General features: G+C 46.9%; 4 protein-coding genes across 4 annotated transcripts; all 4 read left to right on the top strand.

The window, feature by feature from the left end:
* Positions 1-181: 181 nt before the first annotated feature.
* TEOVI_000550100 (uncharacterized protein) lies at positions 182-1,753 on the top strand (the record flags this gene model as incomplete). Its single annotated transcript, XM_067222583.1, has 1 exon — positions 182-1,753. One exon carries the CDS (start codon positions 182-184, stop codon positions 1,751-1,753), a length of 1,572 nt encoding a protein of 523 aa, XP_067078684.1.
* Positions 1,754-2,294: 541 nt separating this feature from the next.
* On the top strand, positions 2,295-3,887 carry TEOVI_000550000 (uncharacterized protein; the record flags this gene model as incomplete). The annotated part of the gene is made up of 1 exon (XM_067222582.1): positions 2,295-3,887. One exon carries the CDS (start codon positions 2,295-2,297, stop codon positions 3,885-3,887), a length of 1,593 nt encoding a protein of 530 aa, XP_067078683.1.
* Positions 3,888-4,357: 470 nt separating this feature from the next.
* On the top strand, positions 4,358-5,620 carry TEOVI_000549900 (uncharacterized protein; the record flags this gene model as incomplete). The annotated part of the gene is made up of 1 exon (XM_067222581.1): positions 4,358-5,620. One exon carries the CDS (start codon positions 4,358-4,360, stop codon positions 5,618-5,620), a length of 1,263 nt encoding a protein of 420 aa, XP_067078682.1.
* An 841-nt stretch (positions 5,621-6,461) lies between these two features.
* Positions 6,462-9,074, top strand: TEOVI_000549800 (ATP-dependent Clp protease subunit, heat shock protein 78 (HSP78), putative; the record flags this gene model as incomplete). Its single annotated transcript, XM_067222580.1, has 1 exon — positions 6,462-9,074. One exon carries the CDS (start codon positions 6,462-6,464, stop codon positions 9,072-9,074), a length of 2,613 nt encoding a protein of 870 aa, XP_067078681.1.
* Between the last annotated feature and the right edge of the window lie 699 nt (positions 9,075-9,773).

The raw sequence follows: 9,773 nt of genomic DNA, 5'->3' as shown, positions 1-9,773 counted from the left end.
AAAAAAAAAGAATTGTTAGGTCATACTCACAGAGGTGATTGGAAGGTCACTTAGTTTTACGATTATCATTGCTTACTCACACATTTGTATGGGTGATCACGAGTCCTAAAAAGAAACAAACAAGAAAAGAAAGAGAAGGTGTGACTCTTTGTGATCATACATAAATAGTTTTGAACCTATCATGCGGCGCTTTACACTTATAACGAGATATTTTCCTCTTTTTCATCCATCTGCAGGATGTTTCCAATCAACGGAGAAAAAGGAGCAGGGAAACGAGCGGCATCGCAAGTGGTCGTGTGATTCTCCACTTGACGAAACTTGTGCTGAAGAACTGGAGAAGGATGCATCACAGCGTGGTTTCATGCGGCGTGATTCGGCTAACTCAAAAGTGTATATGGAAGAAACCCTACCGAAACCAGAGCGCATTAGTGGAGGTGTCGCTGTAATGAATTTACCTCCTATGGAAAAGGAACGGACAGAATTCGACGTGTATCAGCGGTCAACGCGTGATTACACATCACAAGTTACGCCGTATGGCACGGTGGGTGTTGGTCTTGGCGCTGGTTTTGGTGCTCGTGAAGATAAACGACTTGGTTTCCTCCGACCCCGTAAACTACAACCTTTCGGTGGGGAAAGTAGCATCGTGCCGAAGTATGATGAGAATGGCATGCCCATTGACGAGTCGCTCACGCGAGAACAGCTGATTAAGAAGCGGCTTGCTTACATGAAGAGTTTTGAGGGCACGACGATGAGTCATCGGGAGCATTTTTTGTTAGTCGACTTAGATTTTGAGAAGGATGCGATGATATTTGGTACGACGCGGGAGGAGTTTGAGAGGAACGTAACGAGGTTAAAACAAGTAATTAGCGAATACAGTAGGTGGGAGCGTACGGACAACTTTTACCTTTACAGCACTATCGTACTTAAGATACTTACGGCTTGGGTGCTTTTGGAATGCATACAACAATACTACGAACTCCAGTTGTTTTCCATCCACTATGATGATTTTGTCGAGGCGACGGAGGAGACACTTAACTCCCTAGCGTACGATCTTGAACGGGATATGAAGCGCGCACGGGAGGAGCTGATAGCCAATCCACCCGATTTTCGACCCGTGGTGGAGGCCATCCGCCGGGAAAAGCGACGACTGCTTGATGAAGATGCGAAACGCGTAACGAAGGAAACACCAGTCGTCGACAGTAGTGGAAGTGAAGAAGCAAAGGAGAGGAATGCTACTGATGGAGTCTCCCTTGCATCACAGTTGGATGATATTATACCCGCATGTATTGGGGGTGATGGCTGTCCCAAACAACCTCTTGAGGGAACAGTGGTGCCGTTGGAAACCTCTGCATTAAACCGAGACTTCAGGGATGATGACGCTCTTCGGCCGCACCCAATGGATACGACACAAGAAAAACTGTATTTGGATTCTCTCCGGAGACGTGAAGCACAGAAGGAAATGCGACGCCTCCAGGATCAAGCAGTTGATGCGGGCCCTTCGGTAGGTGTGTTCGGTTCCTTCTGGCAGTGGGTTCGTGGGGGCGGTAACGTCATAATAACGCCTCTGCTGCAGGAAGATTTTACTCGTCTCTCCTACGCTGCCAGTCCGACAAGTATTGAAACACTGCGTTCGATTCGCCGTATCCTTCTCCCACGGAGCGAAGATCACATTCAGGTTGTACGGGAGGAAATGCTGGAGTACAAACGAGAGAAGGAGTTGAGATGCATCCATCACTCCTCGGATCAGGAATGAGGGATGTGATTCATTCTGGAGGTGAATGCACATTACGCTGTTAGCGTATATCTGTTTGTGTGATAAGGTGGCGAAGGCCCAAATAATATCGGTGGTGCTCCCTCCTCTCACACGCGTTTAAACTGATGAACGCGTGGACACTTATGAGGGTGAGATGTGGTTGGGGGAAGGTGGCATATTTGTGTATGATGAAAACGCACACTTACGTGTGCGTCTGTGTCTGTGTTTCTGTTTGTTTTTTAATTTTTTGAAGCTTTCCCACATGGGGGTTACCCTGTTTTAATAACTATAATTTTTCTTGTGCGTTCCCCCCCCCCCATCCCCATCCCCTTTGCCTCCCTCTTTCCTTAAGTTTCCTCTTCGCAACTACCGAAGCAGATAGGTCTTTGAAGTTAGAAAAGAGAAACAATAAGAGGTGTTTGCTTTGGTGAGAGAGTGGTCGTGCATGAGGGAGCCGAGTGGGGAGGCATTTAGGCAAATTTAGCACCTTAGTGTAGTAGAGCTTTTATCATTATCATTATTATTGTTATTAAAGGTTGCAATGAATCGCGACAAGGGTAAGTTCCCCCAATTACCCCCTGTTCTTGTGCAATGCAATGAACTTGAGTCATACTTGCGTACCCTTAATGATCAACTGGCTGAGCGTTTGGGATGCCTGTGGAGAAATGTGGCGGAGATGCAGGGGGTAGTGAGGACTCTTGACATACATGTGAAGCTGATTCGTACTTTCTTGCGTGAGCATGCAGTTCTTACTCTCAGTGATAAACTTTTTGAAGACGAACTTGTGTTCGATGGCGGTGACGCGGTTGATTCTTTTCTGCCAGAATTCTTACGAAAGAGGTTTAATGAGTCCGCCACCGAAACAGAACTGTCTCGGTCTTCCGTAACGGACGAGAGCGAACAAAGCAACGATATCAGAGAAAGATTCGGTCGCATCAACCGCATTTGCAAAGATCGCTTTATTCGCCAGAAGGAGAGGAACGAGGAGGAGCACCGTCTTCAAACGGAGAGGATGGATGCATGTAGGCGTGTTGAAGCAATGTGCCGCGCACTTGAAGCATCCCAAACAACTCATATGGACAAGCTGGAGCGTGTCAGCTACTGGCTGTATCCAATTCCCGAATATGAGAATTTTTATTCTGAAAACGCGAGTGGTGAAGGTGGTGATGAATTACTTCGAGATGTTAGGGGGCAAACCAAGGGGGCAAGGGTGGTGCAGGAGCTACACGAAACAATACGGAATGCACCGATTTTCCTTGAGTTCCGTAGGTTGTTGTTACGCGATGTCTCGGAGCGCTTGGCAGGAGCTCTTGACCAGCACTCCATGGATATTGCCAACTCCAACATTGCAAGTGTATGTGATTGTGAAGGCTTCCGCAAAGGGAAGAGAAAAAATGCTGGAGCGGTAGGTTCTGTGGATGACGGAAGTATCTCCAACCCTCCGGATTCCGCATCATTGGCGGAGCAACGACTAAGGGTGCGTAACAACGGTTATATTCACATTAGTGAGGTCGAGGCTTTACTGAATGCCAGAGTGGAGGCTACACCCGTGTTAAACAAGGGTAACGACACCAATGCGAAATTAATAGAAAGGCGTCTACTGGAACGCATCGAAAACCTCGAGGAAAGAATGGCAATGTATGAAGCGGAACGTAAGGAATTCCGGAAGATTCTTTCCGCAGTCGTCGATGCGCATCGGAGCAGGCACGGAATCGGGATGTCTCTCCGTGAGGCTGTTCTTTCTTCACGTTCAACGAGGAAAGGAGAGCATCAGGATGGTCACAGTAACTTCACTCTGTATGAAATATCCGATCCCCGGCGGTTTGCAGCGAAAGGCACCCCACCGGGCTCAAAAACACAAGCTTCATCTTCTGGTCGAATAATTGGCTCGTCACCAAGTCCACGAGGAGACAAGAAAGCAATTGTAGAACCACTCAACCCGTTGGTGGTCTCGGGGGAAGCATCGTACCGTACGGTGGACACATCAACGGTTACGCGTGAGACATCAACGCAGGAGGACATCAACATGACAGCGAATCAAGCGGCGTACCTCTCTTATGTTATGGGTAAGAAAGGTTGCCGTGATGTCGAGAATCTCCCACCGTTACCTTACGACCGCAAAACGTTCAAATGAGCATTGGCTTATGCCTTTGCATATGTATTCGCATATCGGAGACTCTCATTTCGATGGACAGGCCTTTTCTTTGTTCCTTTTCCCTGTTTTTTTCTTTCTTCCTCCCTTTTTACGAGACATCGACCGCTGCGTGTAATGGTACTTCTTTTCCTGCATTCGCACGCGCACGTACGCAGGATTGATAGTGTACACGCTGGTGCGTGTAACTGTGTTGTGCGCATTCACGTGTAATATATATATATATATATATATATATATTACGGAGAGGACAAACGTGCATGTCCTCACTTCTTTTTGCATGTAAATTTATTATCCTTTTTTTTTCCATTCTGTTGCGTTTGTATGTTAGAGGTTATCTCTTGCTGCTTGGGTGTGCTCTACCGTGATATACCACCTAGTTCATGTGCTTCCCGATGGTGTTGTAACCCTCTTGACTTTCATTTTTCTTCTGAAGAGAATTTTAAAGGGTAATGTCGCTTTCATGTGGACCACGAACCCCCTATATGCCACGCATGGAAAGATTTTTTTTACTGCTGTTGACAGGACAGGCGCTGTTATGCCATTTTCATCAACCGGCTGCAGCAGTTGTTGGGTTACAAGAAGCTAACATGACACTCGAAGCCAGGGACTGGTCACAAGACAGTGCTGTATTAGATACCTCCGTGAAGGTGGTAACGTCTACCGTATGTGGATTAATAAATAGCACCGAAGAAATTTCCATTCCCAATGGCTGGTGCGTAGCTTTCCTCACTCCTATGGCGCCTGGTAAGTTGACACTTAACATACATGCAGAGACATCAAATGTGCGAGATTTCGTCACGGTGAGTGATACGTTTCGCTATTGGGTGGGTGATGATTCCAAAGACCTAATGGACCGCATCACGGAAGCTGTCAACAGGGAATTGGGAGTGCAGTATTCCACACTCAGTAAATTGAGCGGAGTTTACTCTTCTCCCTGTCGCAGTAGTAAGGTTAATGAGATGCTTCCTCTGTGCAACTCCACACGTAATTGTAAGACTGTTCTGTCATTTGAAGGACTGAAGAGCAATGTGACGGAGTTTCTGTGTGCCCGTGTGCCTAAACCTTGTGAAAAACACGTACAAACAGAGGAGGTGTGGGGTGGAAATGTAGAGATTATCATTGAGGGAGTGAAGAATAGCATGGAGATCGCGATTGACCTTGTAGCTGAAGTAAGAGAAGGAAATTTCAGTGCCGAGCGGATCGAATTATTGCAGGATGAACGAGCCGCGCAACTTTTTGCATCGAACGAGTTAAAAATGTACGATTACCCTCTTATAGACGAAAAGAAATGCGCGAGCGGGAATGACTTGTGGTTGCTTCTCATCGCTGTGCCGCTTATCCTGTTGCTTTTTTCGTTTCGTTACATTTTCGGTATTGGACGACGGAGTGGCAAGCAGATAGAGCGGAACGCAATTATTGATGACGAGGTGCATGGACAACAAATGGGAACGGCGTGCCTTCCTGGACAGTTCCAAGAGTTTATGTACGTGGATCCACAACAATTAAACGGTTGTGAGGGTAACGAATTCATTCAAGAGGCAGATCAAATATTAGAGAATCAGTATACACCACAGTTTACCCCTGCATGTGCTGAGGGGGATGGTGAAACCGCTTCATGCCCTGGTGAAGAACACACTGAAGACAATGCCATATATGAATACGGCACAGAGCAACAGTTTGGAGCTGGCGGTGACCGTGCAGATCATGTTTGAGCAGTCGGCAAGGAACCGAGTATTTAGCAGAGGGTGAGTGATGCATACATTTCTTTTTTTTGTTTTTGTTTTTGTAGTTGGTCGGAAGTTTGGACGTGCGGGATTCTGTGTTTTTTTTTCTTCTCATTATGTGGGAGAGCTGAGAAAGAATTTTTTTTTTCCCGCTTTTCTTTCGACGTACATAGAATGGATCTAGGGAGGAGAAACTATGCACCCATAGAAGTGGAGTGCATTTTTTTTTTTTTGACTCCTCCCTCTCTTTATTTGTCTCTTTATTTCCCCTCCTCCTTTCCTCTCAACTTCTTCGGCATATATGGAGGTGATTTGTGTGTGTGTGTGTGGGGGGGGATGGCATTCCGTTTACATGTGTGTATACGCCCATACGTATGTATATATTTATTTTTGCCAGGTAAGAGAAGGCACGTACTAGTTGCGATGATGTTAGTGTTTTTTCTTTCCATCGCTTAATACCGGTATATTTGTTTTTGGTTATTTTTGTTGTTGCGTACGACTTATCATTTTATCAAACTGTTTGTCCCCCTTATTTAACCCGTTTTACGCCCCATCGCTTACCCTGCGGACTGCATCAGTTGATTGGAAATGCGGGTGCACTAACGGAGTTTGTTACCGTTGTGTTTCTCTTGCATTGAGGTTGAGTTTTATTTTTCTTCATTTCTCTCCTTCCTTCCTTCCTTCTTTATTTATTTTTTTGTTCCCACGTGCTTCGTGCGCTGCATCCGCTTGAAGATATATCGCCATCATTATTTAAGCCAAACAGAAGTGAAAGTAGCAAAAGAGATCTATAAGGAAAGGTTGCAACAGTCATACCAGGTATTAAACAATGGCACATTCAGATCGCCAATGTACAAACGCAGCGCAAACTGCATTGTCAGATGCTGTTGAGTCGGCACGGAAGCACAACAACGGTTTTGTCGATCCCGCGCATCTTGCGCTTGTATTGTTTAAGAATGAAGATGGACTTGCTTCACGTGTATTGCGTAAACTCAATGCGGGTACGGTGCTGGAGCCACTCGCCGCACGAGTTGGTGCACTTCCGGAGCAGAGGCCCGCGCCCGCGGTTCCATCACCTTCTCCAGCGATGGTGGTTGTGCTCAACACCGCAGAGCAGAAGCGAATAGAGTGGGGTGACTCACTTATTGCTGTTGATCATCTTCTTATTGGGTTGTTTGAATGTAAGGAAGTTGAGGCCATCATGAAGGCCGCACACGCGTCGAAGAAAGCCGTTGAAGGTGCGCTTCTGGAGTTACGCAAAGGAAAGAAGGTTACATCCGAATTCCAGGAGGAAAACTACCAAGCTCTTGAAAAATACGCAACCGACTTGTGTAAACTGGCGGAGGAGGGGAAACTTGATCCAGTGATTGGGCGGACTGATGAGGTTCTGCGCACAATACGCGTTCTATCGAGACGAACAAAAAACAACCCAATTCTGATTGGTGAGCCCGGTGTCGGCAAGACTGCGATCGCGGAGGGAATTGCGCAGCGGATTGTACGTGGGGACGTGCCGGACACCTTGTTGAATACACGTTTGTTTTCCCTTGACCTCGGCGCCCTTATCGCTGGAAGCTCGCTTCGGGGCGAGTTTGAGGAGCGTCTCAAGAGTGTGCTAAACGAAGTGAAGGAGAGCTCCAATGGAGTTATTTTGTTTATTGATGAGATTCACCTCGTCCTCGGGGCAGGGAAGTCCGGTGGCTCGATGGATGCCGCAAATTTGCTGAAACCAATGCTCGCACGTGGAGAACTTCGTACTATTGGAGCGACTACACTGGAGGAGTATCGCACATATGTCGAGAAGGATGCCGCATTTGAGAGGCGCTTCATGCCTGTGTATGTTACAGAGCCCAGTGTTGAAGAGTGCATCAGCATCCTTCGTGGCCTAAAGGACCGGTATGAGGCACACCACGGTGTTCAAATTACTGACAATGCGGTTGTTGTTGCAGCACAGCTGGCGAACCGTTACATCACAAACCGCTTCATGCCTGACAAGGCCATCGACCTCATTGATGAAGCGTGTGCCAATGTGAGGGTGCAGCTTTCATCGCGGCCGGAGGCGATTGACATCCTTGAGCGCAAGAAACGCCAGCTGGAGATTGAGGCGAAGGCTCTCGAACGTGACAAGGAAGCTGCTTCACGGGAGCGACTAAAACTTGTGAAGGCGGATATACAGCGCGTTGAGGAGGAGTTGCAACCACTTGTCAGCAAGTATAATGATGAGCGTCAACGTATTGATGAGCTTCAGGAGATGCAGTCGCGTCTTGATGAGAAGAAGAACAAACTGGAGCGCGCTGTGCGTGATGGCAAAATGGACTTGGCTGCAGACCTCCAGTACAATGTCATCCCCCTGATTCAGGACCGCATTCGGTCGTTGAAGGAGGACATTGAAAGACAGAAGGCCACATTGGTGCAGGAAAAGGTTACTGAAGGTGACGTCGCCGCTGTGGTTGCCCGCTGGACCGGCATCCCTGTGGTTAAATTGAGTCAGACGGATCGGGAACGGCTATTGAACCTTTCCATGCATCTCCACCGACGCGTGAAGGGACAAGATGAGGCGGTTGAGCGGGTTGCCGATGCTATTATTCGTGCTCGTGCGGGCCTGTCGCGGCCCAACTCCCCAACTGCCTCGTTTCTATTCCTTGGACCCACGGGTGTTGGAAAGACAGAACTGGTTAAAGCCGTTGCTGCCGAGTTGTTTGACGACGAAAAGCATATGGTACGCATTGACATGAGCGAGTATATGGAGCAACATTCGGTGTCACGGTTGATTGGTGCACCACCTGGTTACATTGGCCATGACGAGGGCGGACAGTTGACGGAACCAGTGCGGCGGCGCCCTCACGCCGTTGTGTTGTTTGATGAGGTGGAAAAGGCACATCCAAATGTGTACAATGTGCTACTGCAAGTACTGGATGATGGCCGCTTGACTGACTCGCGTGGACGGACGGTGGACTTCAGCAACACCATCATCGTCATGACATCTAACCTCGGCTCTGAGCACCTCTTGAACCCTGAGGAGACGAATGAATCTTATGAGGTACTGCGTGAGAATGTGTTGGCTGCCGTGCGGTCTTACTTCCGACCTGAGCTCATCAATCGCTTGGATGATATTGTTGTGTTCCGAAGACTTCGTACAGAAGACCTGCGGGGTGTCGTTGACAATCTTATCGCTGGCGTTAACGAGCGTCTCAAATCCAGTGGGTTTTCTGTTTTGCTGGATGATGGTGTGAAGGATTTCATTTTGGAGCATGGCCACGATGCCAATATGGGCGCTCGCCCGCTACGCCGTTGGATCGAAAAGAACATCGTCACTGAAATCGGCCGCATGCTCATCGCGAAGGAGCTGCCACCAAACAGCACTTTACGAGTTTCACTTCCTGAAGGTGGGAACAAACTGACGTTTGGTGTGAAACGGGGGCTTACCAGTGACGAATGGGAATAAAGGCGCTGGACAAACAGAAAGGATATATCTATATCGATATATGTGTTTTCGTTTTTGTCCTGGTGATGAGCGGGTGTGTGGGACGCATCCTTCCTCCTGTAACTGTGCCCTACTACTGGGTTCATGTGTTGGTTGTGATCTCCTTTGCCGCACCTTATTACCTTCTTTCTTTTCAAAATAATAATAATAGTTATTATTACCGCTCTCACTATTATTATTATTATTGTCACTATTATTGTCACTCTCATAATTATTATTATGAACGTTTTTTGTTATTATTATTTTTTTGCTTTATCATCATCATCATCACTGTGTCGATTATTATTATATTATTATTAGTATTGCTGTTGTTATTTGCTCGAGTCAGTGCGTTCTAGTACTACTACTGTTTTTGCATGTTCCGTACTGGTGCGCTGTCCAAGATTCTTTGTCGTTTCTTATGGCGTCATGACTGAGCGGATAAATAAATTGCAGCATTAATTGTCTGAGGAGCTTATCCCTGACATCTTTCAACTCGTTCTGCATGTGCGTGTTACTGTTATTATTGTTATTATTATTAAGTGATGTTTTCATTGTACCACTTTCTTTTCTTCTTCCCTTTGGTTCATTTATTTATTTATTTTGAATGGTTTCTCTTAAGTGTGTGGCCGCACTGCTGTACACCACCAATAATATAGAAGATAGGCATTCCAATAAGGG

This window comes from Trypanosoma equiperdum (assembly GCF_001457755.1).
Source record: "Trypanosoma equiperdum strain OVI genome assembly, contig: ctg_1658, whole genome shotgun sequence".
In the NCBI taxonomy this organism is placed as follows: Eukaryota; Euglenozoa; class Kinetoplastea; order Trypanosomatida; family Trypanosomatidae; genus Trypanosoma; species Trypanosoma equiperdum.
The sequence above is the reverse complement of the archived record's forward strand: the minus strand, read 5'-3'. Positions and strand labels throughout refer to the sequence as shown.